A 23,461-nucleotide genomic window follows, 5' to 3' on the forward strand; every position below is an offset into this window, starting at 1 on the left:
GAGTTGAACAAGCAGTGAAACGTTCAGAGGGAAAGAGGGGGGACACAGCAAGTCCTAAAACCCTTTTCACTTTAATGTAGGGAATGTTGGCTTTAGAACCACTTTATTATCAGAGGAAAAATATGATAGAGGATGCGCTAGCCAATCTTGGAGATTTCTGCAACAAGGACTCCCTGAATACCGGGAGATGAAACTAGGTGAAGTGGAAACTGGCGTGCTCTCTAGAGAAAATAAAAAAAATGTGATTTAAAAAAAAAAAAAAAAAAAATCAAACACGTAAGTGATAATGCTAAGTACAACCATGCATAGCTGATCACTTTTTACATATGAAAAAGAAAATACACCCAACGATGCAATAAAAATCAGCTTTCCAAAAATAACATATTTGATAAAAATTAGTGAAAAAATTCAAAATTCCATAACAAAGTCCCATACAAAAAACATGGGTTTTTTCAAATCAGTCCCAAATATTGTGGAGAGCTGGAAAGGTGCTTTTTGAAAGTCCTGAAAGTGCTGCATGCATCACCCTCATGCTCCAATCCCAGTTGACGCCTTCTGAAGGGAAACGCATCGGGCAGAGCCAGCTGTGTCGTCAGCGCGCACGGTCCATACTGCAGGCGGCCGTGCCACCACGAGATTTTGTGCTAGATTCAAGCCTATTTCTGTAAGTGTGACTCTTTTTTAATAAATTCTTAAAGGTATTTTTAAAAGGTAATGCACTATTTGCCCTCCTTTTATCTCCATTCACATCCATGTGCTGCGAGCCCTTGGCCATCCAAAGTCCACAGAGCGGGTGATACAGACCGATGCCGTTCAGCTGAGCACTTCATATATGCTTTTTTGACCGCTTAGGTATGGTAAGCGGCCATTTATATATTTTTGAGCACGAGGGTTATGCATGCAGTGCTTTGAGGACTTTCGAACATCCAGCCCTCCACAATATTTGGGACTGATCTGAAATAACCCACAACAGAGCTTTTTTTTGGGGGGGGGGGGGGACTTTGGGTTATGGCTTTTTGAAATTTCTCACTGTATATTTTTTATGCATGTTCACTTATATTATCACATATGTTATTTTTGAAACAGCTGACTTTTATTGCATCTTTAGGTGTATTTTTTCATGTGTAAAAAGCCTAAGTGATCAGCTATGCATGGTTGTACTTAGTATTATCACTTAGGTTTTTGTGATTATCACATTTTTTTATTATTTGCTCTAGAGATAGGGCACCAGCTTCCATTTCATTTACTTTATTATCAGTGTTTGAACCAGTCAGTAATCAACTAAAATTATTCTTCTTTCCATCATGTGTACATTTTAAAGAAACACATGCAAAAGCAGATATTAATATTTATAAGATGAATTCTCATGTAACATGCTAGGCTGAAGTAAACAATGCCTTACTTTACAGATTTCTTCTTTACTTCCTTGCGTTTCCTTTTCTTTTTTGCTTTTTGGCGGTCCTTCATTATCTTTCGTTTTTTCTTGCCTTTATTTTTTTTCTCTCTCTTTTGGTTTTTTAACTTCTTCTTTGGAACAGCTCCTTTGGTTAAAGTCTTAAGTTGCTCTTGAACCATTTTCAGCTTATAAGAAGCAAAGCAGTTAAGGTGTTTGTTAGTATAGATATATGAAGACACACAAATTGATTTGTTACAACACCCTACTAAGAATATGAAATTTAAAAGAACCTCTCAGCTACTTTAATGTTCAAATTCAGCTTTATTTTTTCCCTTGGGGGAAAAAAAAAAAAAAAGAAGAAGAAGAGCACTTGGCTTCTGTTGCTCTTCCCCTTAGACTCACTCAGCTCCAGTCTTCTTGTGTTAAATGATGCCCAGTGTCATTGAACCTACACCCTATGTATGAAAGCCTAACTCTGGGCTGCATTAAAAAAAATATTTTTTGTACTTCCTTAGCTGATGAAGAAGAGGCTTTAACAGCATTACTTTTCTTGGGACAACTGGTCTCCAGATGTCCCTTTTCTTGCTAGTCTCTGAACAATGATTACAGGGCAGCAAGCCCCTCTTGTGGATATCCTCACGTACAATGCAGAAGCACTGATCCCCACTAATCCTGCAATGATAGTATGAACGAAGTGATAGAAGTGAATAGAAGTGTTTGCCCAAATTCCAGTGCAGGTTTAGGCAACTACAATTCTGTTAACGTTACGTTTTTTTTTTAGTACACTTCACAATGTTTTTCTTAAAAGTGAATCTGGTGATTTGCACACCCTAGAGTTTGCTTATGGCTCTACAGTACATCTTTAAAATTATTTGAATTTGAGTAATATGGTTTTTTCAACTATGTATTGTAGCTGGTATTTTACCCAGGCATCCTACTAGTTTTGTTGTCCAAATTTTACATGTCCAGTTTAAAAGGGAACCCAGCCACCCACACATTTACCTGCTCTTGCAAAAGGGCCAGCTGTCGTGACCTCTCAGCTTCAGAATCAGAAGAAGAAGAAGAGGAACTTGTACTGCTGCTTTCACTAGAAGATGTCTTGTATGAATTTTGAGTAGTAACATCTACAGGTTCATCTGGGATTTTTGCAAATAAGGTCTCAAAAACATCCTGAAATTAAATCCACAAATACCCATTAAAATGTTAAAGAGCATTTCAGGTGAACTGAGAAAAGTCTTTACTGTTCTCCCTGAACTGAGGCTCTATTAAATGCATCCTCTCATTTCAAAATACAATTCCCCTTAAAATCACAAAGCCAATATCCTGTAACAGATTAGAAGATCTTTAGAACAAGACGAGCCAATGAATGGATCTTTCCCAGAACATAAGGTGTAGGGTCAACCTTTTAAAAATGATCTTTTTCCCAAAATGCCACAAAGCACAATACCTCCAGCACTGTTATTTAATACCATCTACTTCTTTAGTTGGAAAAGGACAAACCTTAAAAAAAACTTAAAAAAAAAAAAAAAAAAGAACCCCAAGAACCACCAGTTACCAGAACAGTTGGTGGGGATGGCGTTCCCCAATTTCCAAGCCTATTACACTGCAGCACAATTCGGAAAATAATTTACTTGACATGGTTGTTTTCACTATTAAATGTAGCACCCTCCTAGTTTAGAGGAAATAAACTAAATTTACCCAGCAGCCTACATTAATCAGTGGAGCGGGGGTTAGATTGCGTGGGTCTGCTCAGTGTTTCACATGCCATTGCTCTGTTACTTCCCCTGATCTTCTAGAGGGTTCTAGAAGTATAGTGGGAGGGATAGCAGGGCAGGAGGACTGAATATTTATGGGACTCCAGCCAATCCCTGGGGATGTGCACTCAAAAGGGGGCAAAAGCCCATAAAGAGTCTCAGGCCTGGGCAGAAGGTGGAGTGTTTCTGGGTCCAGGCCCACAAAAGAAGATCCCTTTGCAGGGGCTCTGCCCCCAGGTGCAGGATTTTTGAGAAAGCTTTGCGGAAGACACCAAGGTCCCAACTAGGCTTGGGGGGCCTATGCATAGATCCGTGGCCAGGGATTAAGTTGGCACAGGAGGAAGCTCACTGGAGAGAGCCAGGAGGAAGTTGGTAGGAAAGAGTTCAACTGTCCTATGCGGGTGTGAGTCTACAGCTCCCTCACTAGAAAGAGTTTGGTGGATATCAGCAGGAGGCAACCAGTGATCCTGTGGCTATTCGAGTGGATTACCCCAAACACTGGAGGGATAGGACTGTGTAGCTTTTAACTCCTGAGGGGAGTACAAGTCACCAGCAGCTTTAGGATTCCTGTGAGAGACAAAGTTTGTGATGTGCAGACAGAAACGGAGGAGACCTTAAGTTGTTCTGTTTTCTGTATCGGGGTATCCCATGCTCCCTCCCACTGTCCAAGGTAATTGTTCCAATAAAACCCCTAAAAAGAACCACTGGACGGTTTTCTGAGCCAGTGGGGTGAAGAAACTGCTGTGCACCTGGCTGTTTATACCCTAAAGGGGGAAATAGGACCAAATTCATGATCAGCTCTTTAGAGAGTGCGCTACATAAAATGTCAATATCTACTAAAGAAGCAAAATTCTAAGTTGGCTACTGTTCCTATATGTAATTAAAATGTTTTCCCCCCAAAAAAGTGGACCATTCCCCAAATAATCCCCCTTTTGTTTTAATCATTGGCCAAAATTTTAACGGTCCAAACTTTGTCATAATGCATCACTAATGGTATAAAAATGTTACATCAGAAAAAAAACTTTAGGGAGACATTAAGTACTTTCAACACCTCCAAAAGGAATTCAGCATTTTCTCCAGATTTGCATTCCACTAACTTCCTGCTGTGAAACTCCACTTCAGCACACTTGACTTACATAATGTAACTCTCATTGTGGTCGTTAAATATTACTTGGCACTGTGTTTTGCCTCCAGACCTAGATATTATGAAGCCACATAGTTGTGCAAATTATTGCTACCTACAAACTGGTCCTATCTTTAAAAAAAAAAAAAAAAAAAAACACAAAAAAAACAAAAAAAAAAAAACGGGGAGCAACGTTGACTACGTCACTTCCAGGCTGCTGTGGCCAGGGATGAGGCTGATCAAGAAAAAACACAAAAAAAAAAAAAAAAAAACACACACCCCAATCTTCGGGCCTAAAATTTACATTTAACAGGTGTGTAAAAAGATGCAAAAAAATGGCCCTGACAGCAAAAGAGTTAAATGAGTGGATGCAGACTAAAGTGGGTACAGGTGTCCCCATTCCACAATAACTAAATAAAAAAACAGAAAGAACGTTCATAAAAATGTAAAATGGTGGATTATATACACCAAATATAAACACGATAGACCATTGTAGCCCAAAAGATCTTTTTTCATTACGTATTTCTTCCAGCATTCTCTATTAGGGCTTTGTATCATGTACATATGGTTTGTCATAACATTTACAGGGCATCATCACCATATCACAGAAGGTTTTTGTACAATTCGATACACCGTTTTCATGAAGTGAATAACTGCTTCAGTTTTTTTTTTTTATGCTCACGCTTTTGTTTGCTCCCTTGGCTCTCCTTACGGTGCCTGGAGAAATGAGTGTCCTTGCTGAGAGGAATTATACAGGTGGGGTCATATACAGTATGAGAGCGGTAAGATTTTGGTGTGCTTGCTGATGACGCAGTAAAGTTCAGAGAAACTTCTAGTTTCTTTTATTTAGGACCATTTGGACCTATTCACAGGGGTGTACGTAAGCGTACACCAAGGTGAGGGGTGTTTTTTTTGCTGCACAGGATGTACAGGTGCTGGATACAGACTAACTGCATCCAGAGCTGATCACTCGCGTGTTCGCTACATGAGAGATTATTACATGAGTGTTGGCGATTAGCTGCAGGAGCCCCCCGCTTGAGTTCTTGCATTCAATTGCAGTGAGGGTGCATTCGCAGGTGTAAATTCAACTCTACACTGCTGCTTTTGTGAATGAGCCATTAGGCTCAACAAAAACATTACTTTCAGACAGAAAACACTTGGTGCATATGTTCTAAACTAAAAAAAAAACTCCACAAAAATGTGAAATGTGAAGACATCATAGGAAGCACAAGGGGGTGGTATAGGAGTACAATATTTCTTTTATTAACAATAGTTACACAGAAACCTGATCGCATACCTGCAATTTTCGAGCCATGCTAACCACTTCACTGTCTGGAGGATTGCACTTATAACAGTTGGCAAACATTAAGCGAACATCAGATGCAAACTCACGGGTATCTTTGTATTGTCCATTTTCCATTTTATCCTGAATATAAAAAGCACAGGATGATTAAATAAAAAAAAAAAAGGAAAGAAAACAGTGTTATTTTCCATAAATCCCCTTAAAAAGTATAAAATAATATTTTAAAGAGGTTTTTGAGCAGGTAAAAGGGAAAAAAAGTTTTTTTTTTTTTTTTTTTAAATTCAGCTGCTACAAATACTGGGGGGCTGTTGGTTGTGGGCGAACTTCTGCTCAAATCACCTAGGCGGTAAAAGTTAAAGTGGGAGCAGGTATTTGCCAGACATAAGTACCAGCTACCCAAAAAGGAGTGAGAATTAGGAAAGGCTAAACTTCCCTTTTAGGCCCCATTCACTTTTGTGTGACTCGTCCTGCGACTTGGGACTTCAAATTTGCATAATAAGTCGTACCCCATAATTTCATATCTGTGCGACTTCAACATAGTCCTTGCAATACTTTGGTCCGACTTTGATGCGACTTGGTCCATAGACCTCAAGATTAGACAGGTATTGCTTCAGGTCGCACAAGTGTGAAAGAGGCTTTAGGGTAATGCTCTATTTAAAGTAAACACTAGGTGGCTAGAGACATATCTAACAGAAGTGCCTTCTAGTAACTTTTTTTTTAAGCTGAATTCATTTTAGAAATATAGCCACTATGGTTCTTCAGCAGTGTGCGTGATCCAGCAGATTGTTACCTTGTATATCTACAGTTTTCTAATTACTAGAACATCATACAAGCTCTACCAGATGAGAAACAAGGAGAGTGATAGAAGAACCAAGTGGTCTTATCAAGTCTGTTCCATTTTTTTTTTTTTTTTTTTACGTGATTACAGCTCTAGGTCTGTCCCAGTCATTTTTAAATTCACCGTTTACTGACTCACTATCTCTGCTAATCTAAGCATCAATAACTCTTTAGGTAAAAGTTTACTTGCTAAGATTAGTCTTGAAATTTCCTCCTGCTGTTTTCCGGTCATGTACCTGTGCTCTTAAACTTGGCTTCATATTGAAAAAATACTGCCCTATTATGCATGCAATGAGGTCTTTTACTTTCCTTTCTTTCCAAGAACTGTACATATTTGGTTTCTTTGGTTAGGTTTTATCCACCAGACCTTTCATTATTTTTGTTGCCCATATCTGGACGTGTTCTAGCTTTTTTATATCTGCTGTAAATGAGGTCTCCATAACTGGACACAGCATTCTAAGTGAGGTCTAACTGAAGATTTATATAGGGTATTTTAGGGCCTCTTTCCTCCTGCTTGTGATCCCTCAAGTGATGCATTCTAGAATTCCATTTGCTTTTGCCAATATCCAGCCACACTGCTTGCTGATTTTGCAATCATCTGAAATCCCCCCAAATCCTTTTACCCTGTATTTCTGTCAAATACTATACTGTAATTTATCAAGGGATTATTTTTCCTTAGGTTTCCGATTGTACATTTAGAAGCATTGACCTGCTGTCTCCACTGTTTTAACCAATCCTTCATTAATGCTAGACAGTTGTCCATGTTAAAAGATACCTCCAGGATATCAACCCTATTGAACAAAAAAAAAAAAAGAGAAAAAAAAAAAAAGAAGACATACCATACCCACCAGACCTTAAGTTATATCACTTGTAAACATGTAGCACCCTCCTAGGTAGGTGCTAGTGAGAAAGTATGGTTTGAGCTCTGTCTGCTTACCAGAAGAGCTGCAGGTAAATATATACTGTTCCCTGACTACCACAGAGCAGGATCTGTTAGTGAGGTCTGCTCATTGTGCTCAGGATGCAACTCATTCTGTCTAGAGAGTGTTTTACACTGGCCAAATAGGGAGGCATGTTGGACAGTGGAAGGAAACCTTATGAATGGGTGCATGGGCTTTTGATACAGTCCTGAATGATGATTGGCAGAGGGAAAGTGCCTTGGTGCATGTCGGGATACTGTATGAAAGCTAGGAGCTTGAGGTCTTTCTTCTGGATAGCGGAGTCCCGGAAGCAGGGGGGGGGCTGCCTCCTCCTCTGTAGAGGTATGATGAGGCCTCAGGGGGCCTGGAGAGTAGCAGTGAGGAACTGAACCTAGAGGCTTAGAGAAGCTGACAGAGGGGAGACACTGGAGGATCTGTCTCTGCATTACAGTGAGTACATAATCTTGTGTGAAGGGGCCCGACCTGGAGGGGGGGGGCACCCCTGCTCCTAGGATAGTCAGTGGTAGGGTATCAGTTGAAAGGGGATGCTAGTGAGAGTGTGCTGAAGATAAGTTATCATCCACAAAGTCATCTTGTCAGAGAGTAAAGAGAGCAAGAGACTTAACCCTTTCTACACTTGTGGCAGTTTGGATAAAGCAGCCTAGCTGTTTCCAACTGAAGATAGAAGTCCTGAAGATAGAAGTCCTCAACCAGTGTGAATAGTTCAGTTGGAGTATCCCACTTTTCCCTTCTCCCAAATACAAACACCAAAAAACCTACACCCCTAGACTGTTTATTTGTGTGACGAGCCATCAGAAGCAAGGAGGGATTCATGGACTATATCTCAAGGTAACCTTGTGCTGGTAATCAGGGGAGCCCGTCAAGTAACTATTAAGCAGGCCCTGCTGGGACAGCGCTATAAACAGAATAGACAGAACTGGACCTGCTACAGAGCCTTACGGTGCATTAGTAGTGGCCGATTTCTGTTCTGAAGTAACCCGATTTACAACCACACTCTGATATCTATCCTTTAGCCAACTGCGTATCCACTAAACCACCCAAGGGCAATCCTCCTATGAAGGTCCTTGTTCAGGCACTTCCTACTTTTCTACCAATCATGCTCCTGCATTTCACCCAGCCAGGTACACTCCTGATATAGACTACAAACAGTGATACCAACACGCGTTGTGCGGGCAGTAGATCAGCATCATCGAAATACAAAATATGCTAATTCCTTAGGATACACAGTGCTTAAGTAACTAGGTTATCTTCCATTTAGTGGATGGCAAGAAAAAAAAAAAAAAATCAAGAGCTGACACTATACTCTGATACAAAGAATACAAACACTGTAAACACCAAGTGCAACGCTACAAATGATACATTTAAACACTTACCTACAGTACATCCTTAGGAAATGCAGAATTACATGAATCAACCCACAATGTAGAAGACATTAAAGCGGAGCTTCACCTACAAAGGAGATGTTCCGCTTTAAGCATTCCTCCCCCCCTCCTATGCCACATGTGGCATGTCATTTTTTGACAATGCCCCTAAGAACTATCTTTAGCATAAAGAACAAGGAGCCCCTAAAGTGATGGTTTGGCCCCCCACAGAGCCCTGATCAACATCGAGTCTGTCTGGGATTACATGAAGAGACAAAGATTTGTTGCATCCTACATCCACAGAAGATCTGTGGGTTAGTTCTTCAAGATGTTTGGAACAACCTACCTGCCAAGTTCCTTCAAAACCCGTGTGCAAGTGTACCTAGAAGAACTGAAGAGTTGGTGCTGTATTGAAGGTAAAAGGGTGGTCAAAACAAATATTAAAATTTGATTTGAATTTCTCTTCTGTTCATTTACTTTCCATTTTGTTAATTGATAAAAATAAACTCCTAACACTTCTATATCTAAAATCATTATTAAAATGTACAGCATCTTTTTAAACCTGCCTAAAAAATAATTTTGCACAGTAGTGTATAATATTTTTTACAATTTTACAAAAATGTCAAGTCTTGGATTTCATATTAATTTCTCTACAAAGCAAGGAAAGGTGGTAACAAGTTTTTTACTTATATTTGAATATGACCATCTAATCCTACTATTAAGATGCAGCAAAATTAGATGTTCTTATTACACATCATGTAAAAACTTTACAATATATGCACATAAAAGTTTGCCATTCCTTTTAATTTTGCCAAGTTTCTCATTTTCATTGTATGCTTAAGTACTTCCCAGTATTTAAAAAAGAGAACAGTGAATTTGCATGACGAACTTACTCTGATAGTTGTCAAATCCATTGGACAGTCAACAAGGTCACCTGAACCTGGAAAGGACAGCACTGAAGAATCAGCAGGCTTGTAGAGAGGCCAAGCATAGCTTGCATGCTTTTTCGACATCAACTCATTTAAAATGCTATTGCAGTGTTTCAGTTGTTCGCTTGATTGATTAAAGTTGATGGATTCAATTTTTTGTTGAGAATCTGGAACATCTTTGCTTGAAGTGTCTGCAAATGTGTCATCTGTTCTTGGGGGTGGATCGGTCTGCTTTGGTTTTTGAATAGTGGGAAAAGACTCGCAGCTCTTTGCAATGACTGATACAGCAGGTGTAGTGGTATCTGCTTTCCTTTTAATGCCCTTGTTAACCTAGAAATAAAAGAACATTAACCATTTTGCCAACCCTAAAGCACGTACAAGGGCGCAAAATTAGATATGATCATGTGCTGATATGTTTAACATATGGACAGTGTTTCAAACACACACTACTGGTTACTGGAAACGCTAGCTTGAGACTATCAGGTTGAAGATGAATTAACCACTTTAAGACCGGAAGGATTTGCCCCCTTAACCACTTGCCGACTACGTCTACGCCGGCAGTCAGCCCCTCACAGGCAAAGTGACGTAGGGCTACGTCACTAGCTTGTGAGGGTCTAGGGAGCGAGCGCGCGCCCCCGGAGGCGCGCTCCCGCTCCCGCGTGGTCACGGACCCCCCCCGCGCGTGTGACCGGCGGACCCGATGTCCGCCGGTCACTCGGCGATCGGCGGGGGAGAGGGAGAATGTCAGGCAGCCTGTGTAAACAAGCTGCCTGTCATTCTCCTTGCTGTTAGGATACTGATCACTCGGATCTAGTATGTAGATCCGTTGATCAGTGTCCATACAGCTCAAGCCCCAGCCAATCACAGTAGAAAGCACGCCCCTAGGGATACACACAGCCCCTCCCTCCCAAATAAAGTTAACCCCTTCACTACCAGTGTATTTTTACAGTAACAGTGCATATATATAGCACTGATTACTGTAGAAATGTCACTGGTAACCCCAAAAGTGTCAAAAATGTCAGTCAAGGGTCCGATCTGTCCGCCCCAATGTCGCAGTACCGCAAAAAAAAAAATCGCAGATCGCCGCCATTACACGTTAAAAAAAAAAAAAACAACAAAAATGACAGAAATCTTTCCCTTTGTTAGTAAACGCGATAACTTTTGCGCAAACCAATCAAAATACGCTTTTTGCGATTTTTTTTACCAAACATAGGTAGCATAAAACAAATTGGCCGAAAAAGTAAAAAAATTTTGATTTTTTAATTTTTTTTTGGGGAATTTCATATAAAAAAATGTGAAAAATATTGCTATTTTTGCAAAATTGACGCTCTTTTTTTGTTTATAGCGCGTGATCAAAAAATCGCACAGGTGATCAAATACCACCAAAAGAAAGCTCTGTTTGTGGGAAAAAAAGGACGCCAAATTCGTTTAGGTACAGCGTCGCACGACCGCGCAATTGTCCGTTAAAGTCACGCAGTGCCGAATCGCAAAATACCCCCTGGTCGGAATGGGGGTAAAATCTTCCGGGGCTTAAGTGGTTAATGACCAGGTCCTATTTTGCGATTTGGCACTGGGTTACTTTAACGGACAATTGCGTGGTCATGCGATACCGACAAATAGAGCTTTCTTTTGTGGTATTTGATTTGACAATTTTGAAAAAAAAAAAAAAAAAAAAAAAAGAAAAAAAATTTTTTTTCCCATTCTGCTATATGACATTCTCAAAAAAAAAAAAAAAAAATTAAAAATCAAAATTTAATATTTTAGGCCAATTTGTTTTCCGCTACATATTTTCGTTAAGAAAAAAAATCGCAATAAGCATAAATAGGTTTGCGCAAAAGTTATCGTGTCTACTAACTATGGGAAAGATTTAGATCATTTTTAATGGATTTTTTTTATTTAATTTTTAATGTTTTTTTTTTTTACTAGTAACGGTGGCGATCTGCGATTTTTTGCCGGACTGCGACATTGCGGCGGACAGATTTTTGACACTTTTGGGGGTATTACTACAATAATCAGTGCTAAACATATGCACTGTTACTGTAATAATGACACTGGCAGGGAAGGGGTTAACAGTATAGGTGATCAAGGGGTTAAATGTGACCCTAGGGGAGCGATTCTAACTGTGGGGGGGTTGGGCTTGTGAAATGATCACAGAGACATACGATCCTACATAGCAGGATCACATGAGCTCTGATCATTTCAGGGAGAAGGACGGTCGGCTGTGTTTACAACAGCCGACCATCGTCCTCTTTCATTGGGAAGAGGGTGCCAGGCAGCAATCGGAGCCGCCTGATACCCGCATCAGCTTCTCCGCTGACGATTGCCCCCTAGCAACCTTCAGGCAAGCAACGTAGACCCACGTCGCTTTGCCTGTAGGAACCAGACTGCCGCAGTATATATACTGTAGGCGGTCAGCGACTGGTTAATATCCTCTTCACTAGGGAAGGACGGGGATGGAGGGTACTTTTCCCTAGGCTATTAGAACTACGAAATGTTGGGTAGGTGATAGTGGAGATACTTTACTATTCAAACAATCTTCGACCAGAATAGGATCTGCAGCCAGAGACACATGCTGGGCATTATACACAGTAGCTACCTACTCATGTCTAGACCTGGGATTACAGCATCTGCAGGTGGAGGTTTTGCAGCATCAACTTCTTTTGCAGCTGTGCGAGGTCTTTTGACCAAACACAAAAAGCCCCAAATGAAGGAAACGTGAAGATGTAAAAAAATAAACCATGTAATCTTGTGAAAACCTACCTCTTACCGCGTCCACCTATAACTATGGTACTACAACACACAATTTACCTAGGATAAATCTGTTCCTACAATGAAAAAGGTCCAGTAGGTGGAGTTTGCCTCTCAGGCAGGGCCGGGCTGGCCATAGGGCACACCAAGCATTTGCTGGTGTGTTGGGCCGCATGTCAGGGGCAGACTGGGTTGGGGGGGGCAAATGCGTCTAGCAACCAGTAACATCACAATGCAGGGAGAGGAGGTCAAAGCATTCAGAGCAGAGGAGGATGCAATTTCCTCCTCCTAGTGCTCAGCTCAACCCACCTCCCTCAGCCTCTGCAGCAGCAGCCCCCTGTTCAGAAAGGGAAGGGAAGTGGATTGTGTCTGAGGTGAGGCCGGTGGTGGAACCTGTTGGACTGTCATGAGGGAGTTGGACAGAGACACAGGGACAGAGGATGGCAGCTGAGCTGGTGCTGAATGACGGAGGACACCCTCAGAGGGATAGAAAGGGGAGGAGGGATAGAAAGGGGAGGAGAAGGCATCCTTGGATCTCAAGGGTTCATGATGGTACTTGTAATCCTTTAATTTTCAATAGAGATGCTGGCGTTCGGGGAGGGAAAATAGGCTAGTAGCTTAGGCAGCCTGTCAGAGGAGGAATAAAGTATGCATTAGGCTACGCACATCACGTAGGATACACAATGTGCTTAGAATACACTATGGGTGTAGCAACATACAGTCTTTATTCTTCTCTGGTGCTGTGCTGTTCTGCCACCTTCCAATTAGCCCACAGGGGTATTGGATCTTTTCCCACAGTAAGGTTTTGGCTTAAAAAAAATGGGTTGCTTGGTTTAAAAATACCTAGGCCTATTTTTTGTCCCAGTCCAGGCCTGCTCCCAGGCATAGCTTTACAGTCACCCTGATCTTCACAATCACAAACATTTTTCTAAAACACAGTGTGTATATGAACATATACATTCATATATACACACACACACACACACACACACACACACACACACACAATTATATTAATATATATTAAATGTGTAAACAGGACTATAAGCTAACCATTTTATTTAGTAACAGGGGCTTTGATTGGCATTTAGAGCGTTTTAACCACTTGCAATCTCTATATATACGTTGTGGTTTACAAGCGATTTACCAGGATGATGGCTGAAGATATCAGCCATAACCCCGGTATCATTTTTTTCAGCCAGTGTCTAGCTGTCTCTTGAAAGCATTCTATACAGCTCATGAACTCTTTCAGAAGCTGCATTTCCGCCGGATCACCCGAGAAACGTTTCGACGTTCCCACCAGCTGGTCACACGGGCGATCATAGAGTATATCTGCTTTGATCGCCTCTATGGCCTTGGAAGACCGGAGCAAGGTCATAACCGGTCCAGGGTGAAGTATACCATTTTTTTTTTAAGCAAAAGATCCAAAAAAATGTTTAGCTTTTGCTCTAAAAAAGGTAAAATAGGAGATTCGTTTACATTCCTTGTACTAGGAAAAAAAAAAAAAGTTTAAATCTGTATTTTTTGCTAGAAAATTACTTAGAACCCCCAAACATAAATATAATATTTTAGCAGAGACCCTAGAGAATAAAATTTTCCAATTGTTGCAATATGTTATGTGACACGGTATTTGCGCAGCGGTCTTTCAAATTCAATTATTTTGGAAGAAATACACTTATGAATGAAAAGCAAGCAATAAGCCCAATGTAGCCCAAATAGCCCAATATTTTTGTATACTGTGAAAGATGATTTTACACCGGGTAAAAAGATACTTAACAGGTCCTGCTTTAAAATTGCGCACACTCGAGAAATGGCGACAAACTATGGTACTAAAAAAATCTTGAAAGGCAGTGCTTTAAAAAATTTGAACAGTTACTTGTTTGGAGTTACAGAGGAGGTCTTGTGCTAGAATTAATGCTCTTGCTCTAATGATCGTGGCGATACCTCACATCTGTGGTTTGAACACTGTTTAGATAAAAAAATGTGTGATCCTTTTTATTGTTGTCACAAGGAATGTAAACATTCCTTGTGACAGTAGGCAGTGGCAGGTACACTTATGGAGGGATCTGGGGTCTAAAAGACCCAAAATCCCCCCTCTGCACTTACAAGCATTCAAAAAGCCAAGTTTAGCTGTTTTGAATGCTGTAATTTTTTTTTTTTTTAAATCTGGCGCCTTTAAGAGCCGGTTCACACTGCCGCGACCATAAGTTGGAGCGACTTTTTATCACGATTTTACCTCGACTTCAGCGCCACTTGTGAATTATTTTGCGCGACATATATGACAGACGACTTTGTGTTTGGCCAATCAGAATATGATGTGTTGTGACCCAATTCCCCTTTTCGTTTTTTTTTTTACTCATTTCCTCATTGCCCACCAGTGCCACGTATCAGTGTCCACCAGTGCCACGTATGTGTCCACCAGTGCCACTGCCCACCAGTGCCACTTATGTGTCCCCCAGTGACACTGCCCACCAGTGCCACGAATCAGTGTCCACCAGTGCCACATATTAGTGCCACGAATCAGTGTCCACCAGTGCCACGCATCAGTGCCACGTATTAGTGCCACGTATCAGTGCCACATATCAGTGTCCACCAGTGCCACGTATCAGTGCCACGTATCAGTGTCCACTAGTGCCACGAATCAGTGTCCACCAGTGCCACGTATCAGTGCCACGAATCAGTGTCCACCAGTGCCACGCATCAGTGCCACAAATCAGTGTCCACCAGTGCCACGTATCAGTGCCATGTACCAGTGCCACGTACCAGTGCCATGAATCAGTGTCCACCAGTGCCACTTATCTGTGTCCACCAGTGCCACTCTAATCTCATTCTTCTTCCTGGAAAGTCTGATAACAAGTCACTTCAATTAAGATAAGGAGGCGACTCCCATTGAAGTATATGGGACAAGTCGGATCACAGATCGCCTCAAAGTAGTACAGGACCCTTTTCTGAAGTCGGAGCGACTTCAGTAGTGCCAATTAAGACGGCACTGATTAACATTGCTTTTGTTATGTCAAGCGACCTGGGGCGACAAGTCACCTCACAAGTCGCGCTAGTGTGAATGGGCTCTAAGGCTCCAGGACCTGGAAGTGATGTCATTGACATTGGAGTCATGGTCAAAGCCAAATTCGGCTTTGTTTGGGTCTTTAGCCAGCTGGCGGACATGCCGGTGGAACAGGAGGCCCAGGCGAGGCACAGAAAGCAGTGGAAGGAGGAGACACATCCCTTCCCACTCCTTGTAATGACAACCGAGCAGCTGCTCAGCCGCATCATTTGTTATTTCAAGAAAGCCGACTGACCAGTCTAAACAGCAGTACCGGGTTGATGCCTCTACCTGCAGACATCACCCCGGTATGGCCCCTTAAAGCTAAGGCTGCAGATTTGCATTCTGTCGGCATGAAGGGGTTAAAATGCAAGTTCACTTTTACAGAAAATCCTTCCTCATTCCCTCTGGTCCCGCTATACAGGAGTCGCCGCTTTACCATTTCGGGGATTTGCGGCTTATTCTCCTCTTCTCCAGCGCTGACAGGATGGGCTAGGCTGATTGGACCAATAAGAAGGCCCCCCCCCCACAGGGTGTCCAGTGTAATTTCACCTTACAGATTTTCTGTAAAGGTGAATTTACCATTTAACCACTTCTGGACCGGGCCTTTTTCTGACACTTGCTGCTTACAAAGTTAAAATCATTTTTTTAGAAAATTACTTAGAACCCCCAAACATTTTATATTTATTTTTAGCAGAGACCCTAGAGAATAAAATGGAGATTGTTGCAAGATTTTTTTATCACACCGTATTTGCACAGCGGTCTTACAAACGCAATTGTTTTGGAAAAAAAAAAAAAATCACTTTAACCGTTTGCCGACCGCCGCACTACTATTTACGTCGGCAGTCAGCCCCTCACAGGCAAAGCAACGTAGGGCTACATCGCTAGCCTGTGAGGCTCTAGGGAGCGAGCGCACCCCGCTGGGCACTCGCGATCTTCCGTTACACCGGAAGAAAGGCAGGCGGCTAATGTAAACAAAACCTCCTGTCATTCTTCCCTGTTTAAGAATGGAGATCACACGGTTCTACTATGTAGGGCTGTTGATCTCTGTTCTTACACTAGTAGCCACAGCAACTCACAGTTAGAAACATGCCCCTAGGGACACACTTAACCCCTCCCTCTCCAATAAAGTTAACTCCTTCACTGCCAGTGTCATTTTTACAGTAACAGTGCATATGTATAGTACTGATTACTGAAGTAATGTCACTGATAACCCCAAAAGTGTCAAACATGTCAGTCAAGGGTCCGATCTGTCCGCCGCTATGTCGCAGTCCCGCAAAAAAAAAAAAAAAAAAAAAAAAAAAAAAAAAAAAAAAAAAATCGCAGATTGCCGCCATTACGCGTTAAAAAAAAAAAAACAAAAATGACAAAAATCTTTCCCTTTGTTAGTAAACTCAATAACTTTTGCGCAAACCAATCAAAATACACTTTTTGCGATTTTTTTAACCAAACCTATGGTAAAAAAAAAAAAAAAAAAAAAATTGGCCCAAAATGTTAAAAAATTTTGATTTTTACATTTATTTTTTTTGGGGGGGGGGGGGAATTCATATAAAAAAAATGTGAAAAATATTGTTATTTTTGCAAAATTGACGCTCTTTTTTTGTTTATAGCGCATGATCAAAAAAAAAAAAAAAAAAATCGACAGGTGATCAAATACCACCAATAGAAAGCTCTGTTTGTGGGGAAAAAAGGACATCAAATTAGTTTAGGTACAGCGTCGCATGACCGCGCAATTGTCCGTTAAAGTCACGCAGTGCCGAATCCCAAAAATAGGCCCTGGTCAGGAAGGGTGTAAAATCTTCCGGGGCTTAAGTGGTTAATTAAAATTAAAGAAAACAGCCCAATTTTTTTCTATAATGTGAAAGATAATGTTACGCCGAGTAAATAGATACCCAACATGTCATGCTTCAAAATTGCGTACGCTCGTGGAATGGCGACAAACATTGGTACTTAAAAATCCCCATGGGTGACATGTTACACATTTCTACAGGTTACCAAGTTTAGCGTTACAGAGGAGGTCTAGGGCTCAAATTATTGCTCTCGCTCTAATGATCACAGTGATACCTCACGTGTGGTTTGAACCTTGTTTACGTATGTGGGCGCAACTTGCATATGCGTTAGCTTCTGCGCGAGAGAACAGGAAGCTTTATTTTATTTTTTCCCCCCCATTTAATTTTCTCTTTTATTTTAACACTTTAAAAAAAAAAAAAAATTTTGATCACTTTTATTCCTATTACAAGGAATGTAAACATCCCTTTTAATAGAAATAAGCATGACAGGACCTCTTTGATTTGAGATCTGAGGTCAAAAAGACCTCAGATCTCACATCTACACACAAAAAAAAAAAAAAAAAAAAAAAAAAAGTATTTTTTTTTTTATGATGAAAAAAAAATGGACTCTTTAAATCCGTTGCTAGGAAGCAACGTATGACATCGCTCCGGTCCTCCAAGGCCATAGAGTCGAGTGAGGGCCATCTTGCCCTCACTCTACTTCCTGCCTGAGGGGACAGTGGACCGGGATTGTTTTCCCCGCTACCGACAGAACCAGTAAGCGGGGAAAAGAACCGAGAAGTGGCGGAGGGGGGTACCTCCCCCACTGCCCATAATCCAACCGAATCCAAAACTAGGACCACCTTTATGTTAAAGCGGACCACCCACCATTTAAAAAAATACCAGGGTGATGGCAGCCATCTGCTGCCATCACCCCGGTATTTAACGTCAAAGTACTGATGTTCATGCACAAAGGGCGGGCCGTAAGTGGTTAAGTACCGTAATTTTAAAGCGCGACATGTTAGGCATCTATTTACTCTGTATAACGCCATCTGTACATGCTGAAAAAAACATAGGGAGATTAAGCTGCTGGGATTTAAAATCCCCGGACCGGTACTGGGTAGGGTGTCCAGTGTATGTTCGTCTTACAAGAATATAAACAATGTAGCGCACTAGATAAGTACAAATATATGATCATAATAAGTCCAAGCAATCAGGTGTCAGAAGTGAAGATCTTAAATGTGATAATTATCACATCAAGAAGCAGTAGTATGTGCAACAATAATCAATTCAAGGCAGTTGCATCGGGAGGGGGGGGGGTTTGACCTGGGCTATAGCCCCGAGTGGTCCCCCACAAAGCCCCGGGTCTCATTCTGGTAATAAATAATTATTAGCCCCGAGTCTAACCTGTGCTGGCCCAGTGTTGTGCCGATATCGGTTTCCCCTTGCTTTCAGTGGCAGAGCCTCAGCCTGGCTCTACTGCCTACACTGGTTGCTAGTATGCCACTTGGCATCTAGCAACCAGTGATGTCACGTGACGTCAGCATCATCACGTGACTGTAGGAGAGCGCGGGCAACGGTCAGAGCGGAGGAGGATTTCAAATTCCTCCTCTGCTCCTACAACTGACTTCACCCCCCAGCCACCTCCCTCTTCTCCATGCGTGCAGCAGCGGGCTCAGCTTTGAGCCGGGGGGTGCGAGAGCCCGCACGGCGCACAGAGACAGTGATTCTGGAGCGGAGCCTGGAGGAAAGCCGGCCCTACAATGGGTCCCAGTGGGTCCATTGGACCCAGACGGCAGATGAGCAGGGGCGGCCGCTGTAGAAGAAAAAAAATAATTGCCACAGACAGTAAATGTTGCGGTGCAGGCGTGCGGCTGGCGGCCGCGGCTGGGACTCGTCTCGGAGACTAGTATTCAAATTGACTGATCTGGCCGCCGTCTCTGTCTCGGCTCCTGTCTGTCACGGTCACTCACCTCCTATGCTGCAGTGCTGACTGGCCGAGCGGGGGCGAGCCATGAGCGGCAATGCGGCTGCCGGTTGGTAAAGCAGTGTAGGTGGGCGGGCTTGTGGGGCGGCGCCAACGGACTCGGCGGAGCAGCTTTCCAGGCACCAGGCAGCAACAGCACCACTTGACTTAAGGCAAGAGGCCCAGCCCAGATCATCCTCGAATTGCAGTGTGCACTCAGGGCTTTCCAGGAAGAGGTAAGGTAGAAGTAGGAAAATGCAATACAGCCGGGGTGGTTTTTTTTATTTTACAAATCCTTTGTTACAAAGGATTTGTAAAATAAAAAATAACACCCCAGCTGTATTGCATTTTCCTACTTCTATCTTGCAGTTTTCCTTGAAATAGTTGTGTGTTCCAGGCTATAACTATATAACTGAGAGCTTATGTGGATGAAGCCATAGATGTAGCCTAGGGACAAGGAGCCCCCAGTGGAATCTACAAATAATTAAGCATAAGGAGTCTTTTGAACATGTCATTTTTTTTCCACAAGTTTTTGGAAAATGCAGAATGAAAAAAAAAACAAACATGCATTTTTTTTTAAAACACAAAAGTTGTCTATTCATAAAAGACATTTCTAACACGCAGCATGTACATAGCAAAGAATACACCCAAAATGCATTCTGCTAATCCTCCTGAGCATGGAAATACCACGTGTGAGACTTACACAGCCTGGCCACATACAGAGGCCCAACATGCAAGGAGCACCATCAGGTGAAGGCCCTTCATATTTCTAACACATTGCATGCACAAGAATTACATCCCAAAATGTATTCTGCTGAGCAAAGGGTAAACAAAAGATTACCTATGGTTTTAGAAGTGCAGTTATCCGCAGAGGAAAGGACTGGTCCAGGCAGCTGGCAGGGACGTGGTCAGCAACAGCGAACGGAATTGTACAGGTAGCAATACTGTCCATAGTCCGTACAGGCAGCAGGCAGGGATACGGCCCAGGGTCAGCACAGCCAAAATATTGGTCCTGGTAGTAGGCAGGCACATGATCTATAGTACAGGTAGCAGGCAGAGGTATGGTGGCAGTAAGTTGGCAGCAGGCAGAAATATCGGGATTAGGGCCTCTGTCAGGAAAGAATGGGAATAGGGGTAGAGCTTCTCCCACCAAAATCTCTTTGAGGCCTTCGGTCTCCAGGCCCTAATCTGGGAATGAGAGAACCAAAAAATGTGTTTTCTTACCCCTCACATATGTGAGAACCTGGTGTTATCATGAATCCCACTACTGCAGTAGCAGGGTAAAGGATCAGTCCAAGAAACAGGCAAAAATCTGGTCAAACAGTCCAGGGTCAGTTCCAGAGCAGGAAGAGGTATGTACATGTTAAGCAGTAGGCAGAAGCGTGGTGGAATAACAGGTCAGGGTCAGTTCCAGAGCAGGCAGAGGCATTAGGGGTGTGAAAGGTAAATGGCAGGAATTGAGAATTACGTTCATCATACTTCACTAAAATTGTAGAGGAGTATGGTGCCAGCTGATTGGAAAAAAGCCAACGTGGTACCAATATTTAAAAAAGGGCAGAGATATATCCCGGGTAACTATAGGCCAGTAGTCTGCAAGATTTTGGAGGGGATGTTAAGAGACTATATACAAGACTTTAGTAATGAAAACTGTATTATTATTAACTGTATTATTATTATTAATCAGCATGGATTCATGAAAAATCGTTCTTGCCAAACCAATCCATTAACCTTCTACAATGAAGTGAGCTGCCACCTAGATAAAGGTAAGCCTGTGGATGTGGTATATCTAGACTTAGCAAAGGCCTTTGACACCATTCCCCACAAACGCTTACTGTACAAACTAAGGAATGTAGGTATGGACCATAGGGTGAGTACCTGGATAGAGAACTGGCTCCAGGGGAGAGTCCAGAGGGTGGTGATTAATGGGGAGTACTTGGATTGGGGGGGTGTGGAAAGTGGGATCCCCCAAGGTTCTGTCCGGGGACCAAACCTGTTTAATTTATTCATAAATGATCTAGAGGAGGGGATATCTAGTACAATCTCAGTATTTGCAGATGATACTAAACTAAGCATGCCAATATCTTCGACACAGGATGTGGAAACCTTACAAGTGGACCTGAACAAAATAATGGGGTGGACAACTACATGGCAGATGAGGTTTAATATTGAGAAATGTAAAGTAATGCACTTGGGCATCAAACACGAAAGCAAGCTACTCACTAGGGGGGAAACCTCTGGGTGAATCTAATATGGAAAAGGACCTGTGGGGGTTCTGGTGGACAACAGGCTTGGCAGTGGCATGCAATGCCAAGCCACTGCAAGCAAAGCCAACAGAATACTGGCATGTATAAAAAAGGGGATTCACTCTAGAAGTAAAGAAATTATTCTACCACTCTACAAGACTCTGGTCCGGCCACATCTGGGAGGATGCTGTCCAGTTCTGGGCACTGGTCCTCAGGAAGGATGTGCTGGAGCTGGAGAGAGTCCAGAGAAGGGCAACAAAAATAATTAGGGGAATGGAGGACATCAGCTATGAGGAAAGACTACAAGCACTGAACTTATTCTCTCTGGAGAAGAGACGATTGAGGGGGGATAGGATATCCATGTACAAATACTGTACTGGCGACCCTAGCATAAGAACAAACTTTTTAGAGAAAGGGAATACAATAAGACACTTGGCCACTCACTAAAACTAGAGGAAAAACGGTTTAACCTTAAACTACACAAGGGGTTCTTCACTGTCAGAGCAGTAAGGATGTGGAATTCTCTTCCATAAGCAGTGGTATCAGCAGGGAGCATCGATAGTTTCAAAAAAACTATTAGATGGACACCTTAAAGACCACAACATACAGGGGTATACAATGTACGGTTAACAGCAAAAACACACACACACACACACACACATCATAGGTTGAACTGGATGGACTGATGTCTTTTTTCATTCTCACAAACTATGTAACTATATGTAACTATGGTAACAGCGGAAATCGTCACCAATGCCTGGTAGGGAAGGACACTGGGGACAAAAGCACGTGGTGTCTCTTCTAACTCCTCCTACGGAGCATACCCGGCATTTCTTTTAACGTCTTTGGCCTGTTCCACGGGGAGGGACTATTTCGGGAAAATGGGGTTTGTGGAGTCTGCTAATTACATCTGATCAAATGCTTTCTGTTGGGACCGTTTGGGCATTTAAGGGCAGTGACGATTTCCTCCTGATAGCCAAGGAAGGATACAGGTCGCTTGGTGGAGTTGCGGTATATTACATAAGATTTGTATATGGCTAAATAAAAAGATAAATTGAGACTTTTTTTTTTATACCAATAGTATGTTCGTCTTGTGGCAAGGTAGGGTTGGATCATTTGATAATTGAAGTGGACTCCTCCCATAAACAAGATGTAAACCGGGGATACGTTGGTTTTTGTATTGGGCCATTACTTCCAGGGATTTTCATGCAGGTGTTGTTGTGAATTGAAGACCGCATATTGGTCTCTCTATTGGCCCTCCACTTCAAAGCGAGAATTTCCTTGCTCTGCAAGCTTCTCGACTCCCCTCTTCTTAGTTTCATATTAACGAGCCGCTGAGAAAAACCCTTTCTATTCTCTCTCACAGTGCCACATGGTTGAGTCTTCTTCCGGTGAATGTTGCAAAAAAAGGGGCAAATTCGTGTAGAAGTTACCCACAAAGAGGTAATAGCCTTTTTCAAGGAGTGGGGGAAATAGGAGGTCCTAAACGACTTTCCCGCTTGTTCCTATGTAGTCTGGGCATTCAGGGGGATGCAGCTGGGTGTTTTTTCCCTTCGTACACCTGGAAAGCATAGGTGTACCCTGTGGCTCGGTTGCATAATTTGTAAATTTTCACCCTATATCGGGCCCTTTTGCTGGGGATGAATTGCAAGCGACTCACCCAAGCAGATATTTTGGTCTGTGGTAAATAACTGGGCAAATTTTTCTGAAAAAAAATTTAGAAGTGACCAAATTTTATAGAACATATATGCTGGATCATTTTGGTAAGGGCACTGGGTATTATCGTTAGAATGTAGAAACCGCATTATCTATAAATACCTTGTTCTGAGCATCACTGCTGAGTTGATCGGCACGTGGTAGATGGGGCGCGTGGTAGATGGGGCGCGTGAACCAGTATGAGCCCAACTCATTTTTCTGTGGTAAATTCCATATTGAACGTAAGCCCAAAAAAAATTCTTGAACTCCTCCACTGTTAAGTCTCTCCATTCATAGGGTCTGGAATAATACGACGTTGAATTATTGGCTATGAATTGTTGGGCATAAAGGTT

At 42.2% G+C, this 23,461-nt stretch overlaps 1 protein-coding gene across 1 annotated transcript in view; it reads right to left on the reverse strand.

The window, feature by feature from the left end:
* Positions 1-23,461, reverse strand: part of BRDT (bromodomain testis associated) — a gene marked incomplete at its 3' end in the record, with an annotated part of 211,867 nt that overhangs the window by 122,335 nt on the left and 66,071 nt on the right. Inside the window, exons 4-7 of the mRNA XM_082265438.1 lie at positions 9,609-9,974; positions 5,571-5,699; positions 2,399-2,566; positions 1,403-1,581 (exon numbers count right to left, since the gene is read on the reverse strand). Of these exons, the coding sequence (XP_082121564.1) occupies positions 1,403-1,581; positions 2,399-2,566; positions 5,571-5,699; positions 9,609-9,974 (842 nt within the window). The remainder of the gene's footprint in view (positions 1-1,402; positions 1,582-2,398; positions 2,567-5,570; positions 5,700-9,608; positions 9,975-23,461) is intronic.

Source organism: Pelophylax lessonae (genome assembly GCF_965119305.1).
Source record: "Pelophylax lessonae genome assembly, chromosome: 8".
Lineage (NCBI taxonomy): Eukaryota > Metazoa > Chordata > Amphibia > Anura > Ranidae > Pelophylax > Pelophylax lessonae.